The following is a 14,867-nucleotide window of genomic DNA, read 5'->3' on the forward strand; positions in this document are numbered from 1 at the left end:
CCTCACTAATAATTTCATTGCTAACATGCTTTCTTATGTCACTACAGCTTACAAAGTATGGGTATCTCAGTGTCTGATCATGAAGTGTCCTTTTTTTTTTTCATTATCTTGCATGTCTCTTTTTTGTTTTGTTTTTGGTCTATTAGAGTTCTGGACTCAGAAAGATATTTGAAGATATTGTCATAACAGGCTTAGTCTATGTTGTATCATTTTCCAGTAAATTTCTCTTGTGTAATTTATGCATATGTGTTAACAAATTTTGTCTGTGACGGAAATTAAATGGCAGACAGCTAGAAATTTTGTAACCAGCTGTATTGAAAGCTGTGTATATAAAAAGCACGCTCCGGCTGTGAGAGGATACAAGTTTCTGTGATCCTCAATCAACACTATTTAGTCTTTGGGTAAATTTTTGGGATGCTAGAAGAGGCTGATTACACTGACTGTCTTTATGCTAATGTTCAGTAACCCACATACCTCATCAAGACCCTCTTCCCCAAATAGGAGATGCTGGTTACAGAACTGGAACTTTTTGCTTCTGGGGATACTTGAGTTCAGTTGTGATTTAGGCACTCTGCCCTCTAACTCTCCTTGCTTAACAAATGTAGCACTTTCACTTGCCTGAAATTATTTTCTCTCAGTCACATTTGGCAAATTTCTTTGTCTTATATTTCATTGAGTACTTTTTCCAAAAGTGATCATCTCCTGGGAGACATATGTTTATGACAAAATCCAATGCAAAGCTTTCACAGAAGTCTCTCTGTGCAATTGTAAGTCAGTATTAAATGTCTGTTGAATTTGAAATTTTCAGAGGCGACCACTAAATTCTATTATTTAAAGTTCCAAAAAGAAATTCTGCGACAGTTTTACTGAAAAGCATAAGTTATAATCGATCATGTCACCATTTACATATTCACCAAAAATTACAGTGCCTCCAACTGTAAATAAAAACACCATCTTCTGGGATACAGCTGTAAATGTACATATATTGGGAACCTGCCTAAGGATGACTCTTATTCCAGAAAAAGCTCCATTATTGCTAGTTCATACAGTATCATTTTTCATTAGATTTTATACGTCAGATTACAGCTTGTTTATATAGTCAAATACATTGTTTCGTTTTCAAAATCAAAATACAATAAGATGTTTAAAAACTAGAATTTCTACTTTCAATAATAATAAGATTCAGTATCACTGTAATCCTGTTCATTCTCCATCTTCTTTATACAGGATGATAATATTGAGTAAAGAAAGTAAGAGGATTGCATGTATACATGCGGGTCTTATTATAGATGCCATGTACAGGTTTTAAAAGAACTTGTGGCACTAGACTATTTTCATCTTCTCAGAAAAGCCAAAGGGAAATAGTTCTGGTATTTTTGTGTCTGATTAGACATTTAGGTAATTAAAGCTAGTGTGTAGGAAGATTTGCCATAACGTTACTGTAACTGTACTAATAAAGTAATGAAGTTGTGAAACATATCTGAAATGTTTTGAAATGTTTAGATGATTTAGGTTATCTTTTCACAGATAAATTAACATGACCAAAAACAATCTTTCATTTATTCAAGATGTAATTTTTTTTTTAAATCAGTAAGTATATTTAAAAATCCCTTTCATAGTTTATATGAGTTCATGTATCTGTATGTGTACATGTACATACATGGTCACTTGGTTGACTGAAAACTTCCAGACCAATACTAAAGCAGAGTTCAAAGTCTACATTTCTTGTACAGGAAAAAAATATTTCCTTCATCACTTAGGGGATGCTGTAAAAACATCCACTATGTGAAAAATTTTGTTAAATCTAACTCAAACCACTGTTACAGAGTTACCTTGCTAAAAATGTTCAGAACTTCCTTTGTGCCCATTCAGCATGTTACACAGCTGAGGCACAGAGGTTTGCAGTAAGAAATATTCCATAATTCACCCTGAAGTGTGAAAGGCCATTATGCACTGATTTCTGTGTGGTAAGGGAGCCACTCATTCCCATGAGTAAATTAATGAACTAGTTGCTGTACTACAGAAAGTCACTTTTCTTTGAAATGTTAGAACTCATCTTCCCATAACCAGTTACCAATTAAAGCAAAATTTTATTCATTATTAATTCCTCATTAGCCAAATTTATTTTCCTTTCACTTTGTGTTACTTCTGTGTGTAACTGCTGATATGACCTGCTATGGGCTGGTAGCCAGACAGTATTACAGGGAGTGTGCAGAAATAATAAGAACAATGCATGTATCAAAGAATACATCAAAAAGACAACCCCTGGTACAAATAATATATCCCTATTTAATCTTCAGAAGTTCACAATAAAAACAGTTTACGTCAATGAAAGAGGGTTTATAAATGTCTGCACTGATGTCTCATTGACTCTACAGAAATCTTTATAAACTCAGTGCATGATTTCGTAGTGAGTATTGTGAGTGTTTTCACATGCAGTTTCATCTTCCAAGCAGGCAAGATAAGTGGGAATCAGGATGCTTTTCCTCTTCTTGCCCCTTTGAGCCTAATCCTGATCTCAGTGCTACGAGCTGTAAAATTGCACAGTGTGACCTAAGGTAAAATTGCTTATGTCCATGTTTCAAAAGCACTCACTGTTTTTGGATGCCTCGACAATTTACCCTTGGAAGTTTTGCTTCTCTGTGAAAAATTGTTTGATGCAATTTTACACTCAGGCAGTTGGCTTTCACTCTTCAATATTGCATGCAATACGTATTTTTAATGTTTTGCTGCTTTCTGAAACTCAGTCATTTTGCCTTTCTCAGTTATAGGTCAGAAGTAAAAGCCAGGCAGGATGTGAAACCTGACATCCGGCAACCTCCGTTTACAGACTACAGGCAGTCCTCCCAGGACTACCGACAGCCTCCGCTGGACTACAGGCATCCTCCGGTGATGGATTACCAGCAGCCACCACCGCTCGACTACAGGCAGCCACCCTTGATGGATTACAGGCAACATTCACCCGACACCAGGCAGTACCCTCTGTCAGAGTACAGGCAGCCCCAGGTACAACCTGAAACACTTAGAGCACTCCTAAACAGAAAGCTTTAGGTTTTGTTGGGAGCAGTCATATATATTGGTTAAAAAACTGACATTACAGAAGAAAAAGGCACCTTTATTGTTTTTACTCCTGGTAACTTTCTGTAGAGAAAATGAATTCAAAACCATTAATATTAGTGAAGAACTATGTGATCTGTCACTGTTGCACTGTATTTATAACTGTGCAACTATAATGTTAAACAAATGCTATTTTTAAGGTATTGGAGAGTTAAAATAGAAGTGCTAAAGTAAGCTGTCCTTGCATCAGCAGAGATATTTTTTTCCTAGGAAACTAATACAGTCATCAAACAGTGAATGTACTAAGGTCAGACTGCATTTCTACAGCATTGTTGAAGATTTTTATCTAATATTAATAAAGAAATAAATAGAAGTTAATCAAAACTGAGAAAGTTACATTTCTGTTGGTGGCAGTCTGGATGAGGACAAACCAGCTCGTGCAACTAGTTTATTTGACATCAGCCATGACTTTACAAATTCCAAGAATAAAGAAAGAATAAATAAGGCTTAGATGAACAGTTTTGGACAAGACTGCTGGTGACCAATATTTACTGACAGCTGAGAAGATCTGAGGTTTTAGCCCAAAGTTCAGACTTTCCAAAAATGTATTAAATAAGGAATTGTAAACTTCTGGACACTATAAGCCAGAACCGTATATAGATGGTCTTTCTGTCCATATTTTCAAAGCCAGATACATAAATCATATCAATGAAAATATCCAAATTCTTTAATGGGACCCAGAGAACCCCAGAGAACCGTCTGAAAAAGTTATGCATTTCAGTATTAAATAGCAAATCACCATCCCCATATACATACCCTATAAGATGCTTCTTGGCATCTACAGAGATGCTCAAATTGCCTGTTTCTCACAATTTCTGGTTTAATTCTCTAACCACAGGCTTACTCTCATTTTCCTCATGCTCCCATAGCTCTTGCATTCCTGGCTGCCAATGGATCAGAAGCAACAAAGCAAGTTCCTACCCAGAGTCTTCTATGGGGTGGTAGTTAGGGTCCACCAAGGAAAAACTGGAAAGATGAATCTGAGGCTCTGCAGGACACAGAAAGGGTGAAACTCAGATCTCCTACTTCCCACTTCCTCCTCAAACACGTTTTAACTGAAGTGATGAGAGTCACTGTACTTTGTGACTCCATGCCTGCTGATCATGCTGGAAATTTAGGAGATGGAATCATAGAATAGTTTTGGGTTGGAAGAGACCTTCAGAGGTCATCTAGTCCATTCCCCCTGGAATAAGCAAGGACATCTCCAACCAGATCAGGTTACTCAGAGCCCTGTCCAGCCTGGCCTTGAATGTTTCCAGGGATGAGGCATCTAGATGTCTGTCATACTAATTTTTAGTTGAGATGGTGTTTATACAAGAACTGCCTGATACCTCATTTGTCAAATCAGCACTTCTTCCATAGACATAAACACATCTAGGTACCATGAATGTATTAAAGGTGAATCTGGAAGCCATCTAGAGAGCTTTTGGTACCAGGCAACTGCTGGATGACACCCTCTCAGAGTGGTTTAGACTTCAGCATTTACATTTTACTAAAGTCTCTTTTCAGAAATGGCCAGTATCAGTGCGGAAGCATACTTTGAAGGTCCTTTTGCTGGGAACAGTTGGATAGATGCATTTTGAAGACTTGTATTTGAAGTTTTCTTGAATATATACCATGGCATTCATATGGTTGTCTTTCATTTTGTATTTCTATATACAGGACTTTGATTATTTCACTGTTGATTTGGAGAAAGGAGCCAAAGGTTTTGGGTTTAGTATTCGAGGAGGAAGAGAGTACAAAATGGATTTGTATGTGTTGAGGTTAGCAGAAGATGGACCAGCAATAAGAAATGGAAGGATGAGGGTAAGTAAAATGTATTGTAACATTTTTTTCAGCCTGTACAGATATGTTTGCTAATGGGGTCAAAGAGAAGCAGCTTTTTAATCTCTGATCAGATTTTAAAGAACCAATGCTAAACACCTTTAATATTATAAACTTGTCCTGGAAGAGCTGAAGAAATTACTTGAAACATATAGTAAGCCTGTGTAGTTTCTTTGTGGAATAATTGTATTACTTCTTGTTGTTAGTACCTTTTACTGTTTTATACATTTTTCTCATTATTCTTTCACTCATATCTAAGCAACTTAAAAATCTCTGACAAAGACTTTGGTATTTCTTTGATAATATCAGCTAAATTAACAGTTATGTCTGTAATCACAAAAGCGAAGCGGTAGCTATATGACATTTATTGGATAGCTACAAAACCTAAGACTTGGTCTGTGTTATTTTACTAATTTAATCAAGTTGCTTTCATAGTGTTTGCTAAGTTTGTTTATTGATGTTATTGAATCTTTTTTGTAGGGATCAGTTTTAACTATTTGTCTCATAGGTCTTAGTGCGTTTGAGTCCTCCATTGGTAGAAATCATCATAATACCACATCCAAATACTAAATGTAAAAGCATTCACCAAAGAAATTCCATTATTTAAAAAAAAAACACATTATCACGGAGGCACCCCAAAAGTCGATTTATGAAGGCAATAAGCTCCAAACAGACTTTATTCCAACCAGAACTGTTTAACAGAAAACCAACTAGGAATGGGATTTATCAAAATTATTAAAAACATTGACAACATTATAAAACACAGGTTCAGATACTGATTAGGAGTTCAGTTACTATATAGGTGATTCAGACTCAAAAGATCAGATCCCAGAACGCTAGAGTGATGGTTTAAAATGTGCATCTTCCTACGTTTACAAAGTGAGGACTCTCAAAGATACCCAGAAGATCTCTTACGAGTTTGGCAAGGTGTCTCGGTCCTCAAGGAATGTTCCTCAGTTGGCCAGTCTTAGGAGGAGAGTCTTTGACTGCAGACCCACCGCTTCAAGGAAGACCCACTCAATGGGGGTCTCCATCAGCTCCATTTATACCCTAGTTGAATCTGAGCTGTGGTCATTTATGCTAGTTATCCGGAAACTTCTCTCAACCAAGACATCTCATTGGTCAAGGGCCCTGTCTGTTGACTAAGGACCACATACATGACCACAGTGGTCTATTGGTCGAGCAGTTTTTGGGCAGTGGGGAGGAAATGGATCTATCACATACATGTTCTGTTTAGGAAAAATAAGCTAATCAAAGTAAATTGTTTTAATCTGTTCAGTTGTACTAGAGTCAACACAAAAAAAATTGTTCCTGTGTCTAATTAGTGCAGCCTTGTTTAACCAATATTTAATTATAAAGATGGGCAATGGAAATTGTGTTCTGTACAGTAGTAATAGCAGAATTTGAAAATGTCACAGTTGTTACACAGACTCTTTTTTGTGTAACTAATGATCTCACCAAGTTTGACTTCATGCTGAAAGAGCATTGTCATCGGTCTAAATATAGTCAGAGACTTCCTCTATATAACTCAGGAGTTTTAGTATGCTTCAAATCACCCTTCACTTGCCTGCTTTGTAGAATTTTAGAAGTCAGGTAGTTCTCAGTCGTACCAGGGAGTGCAAAACCCTGGCACTGGGAGCTTGCACAGGGGAGCAATGGCATAAACAGTCCCTGTGCTCAGGAAGCCAGGAAGGCAACCGGGAATGGAGAACTATTCCCACAATATTTGTTGTGTGAAATAAGGTGGATTAATGCTGCAGCTAGAACTCCAACCCAAAAATATCTTATCTGGTGAGTGTTTTCATTCTTTACTGTAGCACTATCACAATCAGTTGTTCTTCATGAAAAGCTGTAAGCCAGGTGTATGTTATCAACCATAATGTGATTAAAGTTGAGGAATAAGTTGTACTTTTAATGAGCTCTGGAATCATGTTTTTGGAAACATATGGCTAAGATGATAGAACAATACCTTTAGAGAGGGTTCATTTCAAATAATAACCTGCATTAGGCAAAAAAATAACCTATTAAAATGTATGCATAATTTGAATAAACTAGTACCAGAAAATAAATTTAGACTATCCACTCTAAGTATACCAAGTGTGTTTTCATTAGGAAAAATACTGTATCTTATAATGAAAAATGTTAATATATTTTCTAAAATAAGTTATTTTAAAGCTTTTTGGTGATGTGGCCACAATATACAGCCAAGTATCATTCTGGCCAGAGAGCGGTAACTGGATTTTTTCTCCCCCTTAAAAGCATCCTTCTCTGGAATCAGTTTTACCCTCCAGCTTTGTCACTGAATCTTATGTTGTATCCTCCTGTTTAACAGCCATTTTAACCTGACAGTCACAAATGGGTTTGGAACTTGCAAGACTTTTATCTCCAATGACCTGTAACTGATGGACAGCAGAAGCTTAAGAAAGAGCTTTTTCAAAACAAAAATAGAAAACCAAACCAAAACAACAACAAAAAAGTAATTGCTGAAAGGAATAGAGTATATGGGAAGATGAGCAAAGGAAGCAGAATTCTGTACCCATATCTCCTTTCCTAAGTTTACATCTGCTGTCAAAAATGCACGTTCATTCCCATTTCTTGGCTGCGACTGCCAGCCTGCTTGCTGCAGTTCTGTATCTCTCTGTTTCACAGATGCATCTCTGTCACAAAATATGCAAAAATCTGTTAGTGGTTTCTCACTTCATATACCATCATCTTTAAAGATCAGATTCTCTGATCCTAGGCTTACAGCACTGGGGATAGTAAACCGTGCTTATGGAGTAGGATCTTATCAGGAGCACTTTCCAGCTAATAGTTCTCATGATCTACTTATCTCCATTATTGTTTTGCTTCCTGTTTCCTCCTCCTTGAGCAGCCTACTTTGACTTAACTGAAGCCTTACAGAAAAACATGAAGCAGATAACAAGAGGTGCAGGTCATGCTTACAGAAAAAATAATGCATATAACTCCAACATCATTCCCATTCAACAAGCCAAGAAAAGAAGAAGAAATAGCTAAGCTGTTGAAAATAACAGATCATATAATGAAGCATGTTACCTGTAAAGCATTTAGCAAGGCCTAGTCTCAGAGAAGGGCAAAAATATGGCACACACACACTGTCGGTGATCGCAGTATTGGGTTGAATCAGTCATCAGAGATGAAGGACACAACACAGCCAATGTGGAGCACAGTCCACACAGCCTTCGAAGATTCAAACACTACTGGCAACAGTTTTAGGTCTATTTAGATAAGGCTGATGATAATTCATATTTTATTCTTGTCTCACATTGAGGACAATGATCCGCAGAGCTCTGCCTGCAGATCTCTATCCCTTCATGCCTTAGAGAAGGGGAACTACTCACTGCTCTCAGGAGAATTGTTAAGGATGGTTGTAGTGCTTGCTAGACGTGTGAGATATGATCAACAGATCTCTTATTGCCTTGAATGATATCTCCTGCAGCCAGCATGTTTATTGAAACCAGCATCAAGCAAAGAGCCTGTGGCTGAGGGCTGTAAAGTTACAGAGTACCTTGCACAAATGGGTTTAGTGATGTGAAATTCATGAAGAAAGAAGGCGAAATGTGCTTTTTTTATACACAGTGTTCATCTGTGTCATTTTGTTTCTTCATAAGTTACAATCTTTTTTCCACATCTTCCTTAAAAGTCATACTTCTCAACTCTGACATTTCTAGTTTCATTGCCTTGTCAACTCTTTTTTCTCAGGCCACGTACACCAGCTAGTCCTATCTCTAGCTTCCTCATATCTCCTAATACTACCTGATTTTTCTCATTCCTTTGTAGATTTTTCTTATATATTTGCAGAACAGACATCTGAAATACAGGCACTGCAGCATTTTATATCTTTCATGCTTTGCCTTCCTCCTTGGACTCCGATACTTTTTCTTGTTTGTTGTTTTTCCTGTGATCTGTGCCCCTCTCTTTGTTTCATTTGTACACAATTGGAGTTAATAGACACAAGGGACGGGAAGTTCCTACAGTGTCAATTCTGAGCTTTTGTGGTGTTGTTGCATGGGAGTCTGTGTGGCCTTGCTTGGTCTGTTGTAGCTGGCAGAGTGAGCAGTGCAGTGAGACTCACAACAGTAACCAACCTGTGCTCTGGACAGGTTCACAGCGTTCTACAAACTTGCGCAGTTTGTGTATTTCATCCTGTCCCATGATAATAGAGTCTGCACCAATCTAATTTGTGGTTGTTCAGGAAACTTTATCCACCTCCAACAAGAATTATTCTTAGCAGAAATGGAGAATTCAATATTCAAGAGCCAAGCATCAAGAAAGGCAGGCAGACAAGAGGAACCCTGTCTCTTATTAATATCTGGAAGGAAACAGAACTGAAGTTTCAAATCATGGAACTGCTGTCAAAAGCCATGTATAAGCATTCAACAGCATTCAAAACTGACATTTCCCTCTAAGTGTCCTAAATACGAGGTCAGCCAACTTCTGACAACATGACTTGTGCATTTGTGTTTGCAATAAGAGGGACAGAGCATATGTGAAACCCATAACCTGATATTAAAGCCTTCTCTTGAGCCATAGGAGACATAATTTTGAATCCTCTTCGAAAATCCTGGAGGCTAGGCTTCTGAACAGTAGGTTGTCGTGTAATAGATGGCTTTTGCTAACTCTGTCTCCTGGAAGAAATTAATTAGGATCAAGACTAACTCTTCAGGCTTCTCAAAGGACTAGGCAATATGTAGGGGCTCTGTAAACACTGTATAGCAGTTGAGTTTAACAAAGGAATATAAAAGTGTCTCCCCAGAGCAGGACACTCCTGAATGTCCCAAGTCAGGCACCCAGAATTCATTTGAGGTATTGTGGGTTCACTGGACAGATAGGCAGAGCTGAAAAGGAGGCAAAGTTTAGAGCAGCTACAGCTTGTTATGTCCCTGCAATGTTTGAAACAGCTTTTATACCACGCAAAGCAGAAGTCTTTCTCTTTTGTCTTCATTATGGGTTTTTTCCATTTCAGCTTTCTTGATTTCTTGTTGTTGTACACATTCAATTTGGAGTTCATCTAGTCACTTTATCACTGTATCCATTTTTAGCAGACCTTTATTTCTAGGCTTTTAAAATATCAAACTCATCCATTTCCACCAATTCAGGAATCATTCCGTGTCTGAGTCCTTAACATAATATGGCTTCCACAGACACTTCTTTTAAGCCTATATCATCATGTATAAAGTTTTGTCATTCTTTTTAAAATGTATTTTTAGTAGTTGTTTTCTTGCATCTCAGAGAAAAGAAAATCCAAGCAGAAATGGCTGGGTTGCCATGTATACTCTTTTATGAGATTCCCATTCCACAGCCAAATTTTGTACCAAAAATCACATACAGTTCCTGTAGCTTTACACACAGAGACCTCCCCCTAATCTTTGTGATTCTGCTCTCCACACATTACTACTATTTCTTCAATCCTCTACAGTAAATGGAAATCTTTAAAAGCAAGTTGCCATGCAGATCCCACAATTTGCACTGGCTCCTCACTGATATGGAGCCTCTCCTAGATGTTCAGAATATTGAAGAGAAGTGGTTATTGTTGTTGGAAAGCCTCTTACAAGTTTACACGAGTCACAACAAGCATGAAGGTGGAAGAAGCAGTGACAGGTTCTAGGAGACAAAAGGGTCTTCCCCGGGTGGTGTACTGGGAGGCAGCTGCTGAGCACTTGACATGAGTGCGGGCTTGAGAAGGCTGTCAGAAACCCCACTAAAAAGTTTTTAATATTTAGATATACAATGTTGATATTATGCCCACAGATAAGGGACAGATTTATGCTCCAGGAGCACACAGTTCTCCACCAGCCTCTGACTGAGGTCTTGTGCACACATCTGAAAGACAAATGCATACTGAGTGATTCCTGATGGTTAAGTGGTCAATCTTTTCTACATAAGTAGCATTTACTCTTAAAACTTCCGGCATACCTGGCTTACTTTATGCTGTAATATAAATCTTACCTGCATAGTAAGTGTTCAGTGAATGTCAATACTGTCATTACAATGGAGCACAAAGACAAAAAGATATTCCTAGTCTCAACCATTTAATCCGTGATTTGTGATCCATCTGAACAGCACAGGAAGATGTTAGCTATGCTTTCCCACCTAATTGCATGTCCCTTTGGGGTAATCTCATTCACACACCAATTCTCTACTACATACATCACTGTCCAACCTCACTTGTGGTGAGAGTGGATGTGATTGATCTGAACTCCAGGAACTCAGCTGGGATACTCGAGTATATGAGCTGTATGCCAGCCTGTGGCAAGAGAAGCTCGGTGCTGGGTCAGTGTAATTGGCAGAACTCAGGAAAGAATATATTGACAAGCAGACATAAAGGTGATCAACATCCTTCTGTTTGCACAACAAAGAAATGTAAACTGAAGTCCTCAGAGATCCAGAATATTTTGACAGTGTAAATACTTAATAAATCAAGAATGAATTAACTGTAGGTGAACTATTATTCAGCATTTCTCCAAAAAGATGTGTGTGTTTTTTCAGAATTTGTTTACAGAAAGGTAAGGAGAGAGAATATTCTTTTCACACGTGTAATTAACATCAGTCTTGCAAAAATGTACTCAAATTCACACATTCAAAGCATCCTTGTAACTCTGTGCCTAAAATCAAAATCCTTCAAGCCAGCTGTGAAAAAAAAAGAAACACCAACTAGTTAATAATCTTACTAAAAATAGTTTACTGTGAAATTTTAAGACTAAAATAGGTGGCAAGCAGGTACCATATTTCAATCTGTATTCTATGGAAGGTTTATAATGGTTTTCAGGTCTAAAAAATAACTTTTAAAAAAATTCTAGTTCTAGTAAATGGGGTTATGTCAGGCTGGTGACCAGTCACTAGCGGGGTTCCACAGGGATCCATCTTAGGGCCAGCATTCTTCAATGTCTTTATAAATGACTTTGACTCAGGACTGGAGGGATTACTTAGTGAATTTGCTGATGACACAAAATTGGGGGGGAGCTGTCAACACTCTCAAGGGCAGAGAGGCCCTGCAGAGGGATCTGGACAAACTGGAGAACTGGGTAATCACCAACCCCATGAAGTACAACAAGGGCAAGTGCTGGATTTTGCACCTAGGACAGAGCAACCCTGGCTGTACATACAGACAGGGGGATGAGATGCTGGAAAGCAGCTCTGCAGAGAGGGATCTGGGAATTCTGGACAATGGCAAGTTGAACACAAGCCAACAGTGGCCCTGGCAGCCAAGAGGACAAACGTGTCCTGGGTGCATCCAGCACAGCATTGCCAGCCGGGCAGGGAGGGGATTGTCCCGCTCTGCTCTGTGCTGGTGCGGCCTCACCTGCAGCACTGGGTGCAGTTCTGGGTGCCACAGGATAAAAAAGGTATTAAGCTACTGGACAGTGTCCAGAGGGCTACAAATTTGGTGAAGGGTTTGATGAGGAAGCCATATGAGGAGCAGCTAAAGTCACTTGGTTTGTTCAGCCTGGACAAGAGGTCTCCAGCTTTCTCACAAGGGCAAAAAGAGGGGCAGGTGCCCAACTCTTCTCTCTGGTGATCAATGACAGAACCCCAGGGAATGGCAGGAAGATGTGCCAGGGGAGGTTTAGGTTGGACATTAGGAAAAGTTTCTTGCCCCAGAGGGTGCTGGACACTGGAACAGGCTCCCCAGGGAGGTGTCACGGCCCCAAGCCTGACAGTGTTCAAGAAGGGACTGGACAACACCCTCAGACTCATGGTGTGAACTGTGGGGTTGTCACATGCAGGGCCAGGAGTTGGACTCAATGATCCTTGTGAGTCCCTTCCAACTCAGGACATTCTATGATTCTATGAAAATAAGAATCAGGAGTGTTAGAAAAAAAATGAACACATCAAACGATGCCACTCTGATAGCAGAAACACTTTGTCCAGCAACAGGAATGACAGAGGTAGCTTCTCTTCTGTGTTTTCCCAAACTGCAACAAGTAGAAATTGGGAGAGATCACCTATGAAGGTAAAAGGATAGTAGATATTAGACCCATTCCTATGGCCCACCCAGGCCATTATCCTCACTCCAACAAGGACAAGTAGAGAATGCCTAGGAAAAGTAGGATAAGTACGATAAGTATGAAATTATTCTTCACTGAGTATAAAAAGACCCAAGAAACTGGCAATCAGCAGTTTACAGGGGCTTTTTATGCTAGAATTTTCATACGTAATATCTCTTAACCATTTATTTGAATTTGCTCATGCTTTTGACGTTCCTAATACACTGTGTCAATGGATTCCAAAGATAAATGCTTGCATTGTTTGAAAAAGCTCTTTTTTTTGTTTGTAGCAATGTAATATGTAACAAAATAATAATCTTATGATTGCTTCCTCATTCTCCGTATCAGTCCTTATTCTATTGACCTGTATTATATCCACCTTTTTCCCACTGGAGCTTACCAGTCTATTTCATCTTGCCTGGCCAGACTCTTCAACCTCCTGTGAAACATTCTCAGTCTATGACATTCGTTTGGAGGTGGAAGCACCACAACAATCTGCAGTTTTCAAGATATCGGTGCTCCTATGTAGCATAATGATGGTTTCTCTTTTTTTCTCTAATCTTTCCCTAACGCTTAATATTCTGTTTGGTTTTTTGACTGGGCTGACATTTTCAGCGAGCTAACCACAAGGACTATGAGATTTTCCTCTTCAGGAGTAATGGTTAATTTAGACTGATTGTGTATGTAATTTTCCACCTGTACCGTACTTAGTGTTTAGCACTTAGCATCACTGGATTTCACTTGCTGCTTTACCACGCAGTATTGCACTATCCTTTTAAAGCTTTTAACTTCAAATTTAGATTTGATAATTCTGCATGGTATTGTGTTGCCTGCAAATCTTATCACCACTCAGCTCTCAACTTCAACCTCTTCACCATGCCTTTCACAAATATGCAGAACAGAATAATCACTGTGGTAAGGTCTTTTGATTGTGAAAATTGACCACTTATTTAAAACATTTTTTCCTAGAATTTAATCTCTTATCTAGAAGACTCTGTTCTTTCTCATCCCACAGCAGGATGAAGGCTTTACTGAAGGCCTTACCGTTAAAAGCTTTCTGAAAATGTCAGTGTACTAACCAGATCACATTTATCTATATAGTCATTGACAGCTCCAGTGACCTGAAATAGATCTGTGAGGGATGGCTTCCCTCTACAAAAGCCACACTGACCCTTCCCCACTATATCATTATTATCCATGTGCCAACTATCCCTCACCATCCTTACTGCTTCCTTCCGCCTGCTCAATTGAACATGAGACTCGCTTAGTTACTTTCCAGGACCATCTTTACAGGCTGGTGTCACACTTGCCACTTCCCATTCCTCTGCTACTCAGCAATTTACTGATTTAGGCAGTATATTATGTCCTGTAGCTACTAGTTCAGCAGCTTCATATCCAAATTCCATTAGAGTTGAGGAGGAAAGCCATCTATTTCTGTTGGTTGCTTACTATCCATTTCATCAGTTTGTTAAAAAATGATTGCCACCAACCCTGCCATTGGAGTCAGTTCCTCAGACTCACCCGTGTGGTAAGCAGACCCTGCAGGAGTTTTGCCTCCCTTCTCTTTAGCAAATGTTGAGGCAAAGAATTCTCTGTTTTCTGTGGCCTTTTCCACCTTGTGCCCAAACTCTCTCTTGAGATCTTGGTTCTCTGACAGCCTCCATAACTCTGATGTGTTTGAAAGTATATTCTTAGCTCCTACATTTCAGCATTTTTCCTCTCAAAATCTTCATGCAGTTTTATGTGTAACTTGTCAGAGTTTATGTTCTCTTCTATTTTTCTGTGTGGATGCAACTTTGGGCAAAGCAGTGTCCATGAACACTTATGCCTAGGCTTCTTTGTAGGATCTATAAAAACAAATTGTCAAGTCTTGAATTTGCTTTGCTTTTGCCTAATGGGAACTGGCTGAAGATACCACCA

The 14,867-nt window shown here is 38.8% G+C and overlaps 1 protein-coding gene across 5 annotated transcripts in view; it reads left to right on the forward strand.

Moving 5' to 3' along the window:
- The window catches only part of MAGI2 (membrane associated guanylate kinase, WW and PDZ domain containing 2), a 741,411-nt gene that overhangs the window by 694,504 nt on the left and 32,040 nt on the right, over positions 1 to 14,867 (forward strand). For all 5 annotated transcript variants that reach the window (XM_082044483.1, XM_082044484.1, XM_082044485.1 and 2 more), the window contains 2 exons: positions 2,766 to 3,006; positions 4,780 to 4,923. In XM_082044483.1, coding sequence (XP_081900609.1) covers positions 2,766 to 3,006; positions 4,780 to 4,923 — 385 coding nt within the window. The remainder of the gene's footprint in view (positions 1 to 2,765; positions 3,007 to 4,779; positions 4,924 to 14,867) is intronic.

The sequence above is a fragment of the Streptopelia decaocto genome (assembly GCF_964273445.1).
Source record: "Streptopelia decaocto genome assembly, chromosome: 1".
In the NCBI taxonomy this organism is placed as follows: Eukaryota; Metazoa; Chordata; class Aves; order Columbiformes; family Columbidae; genus Streptopelia; species Streptopelia decaocto.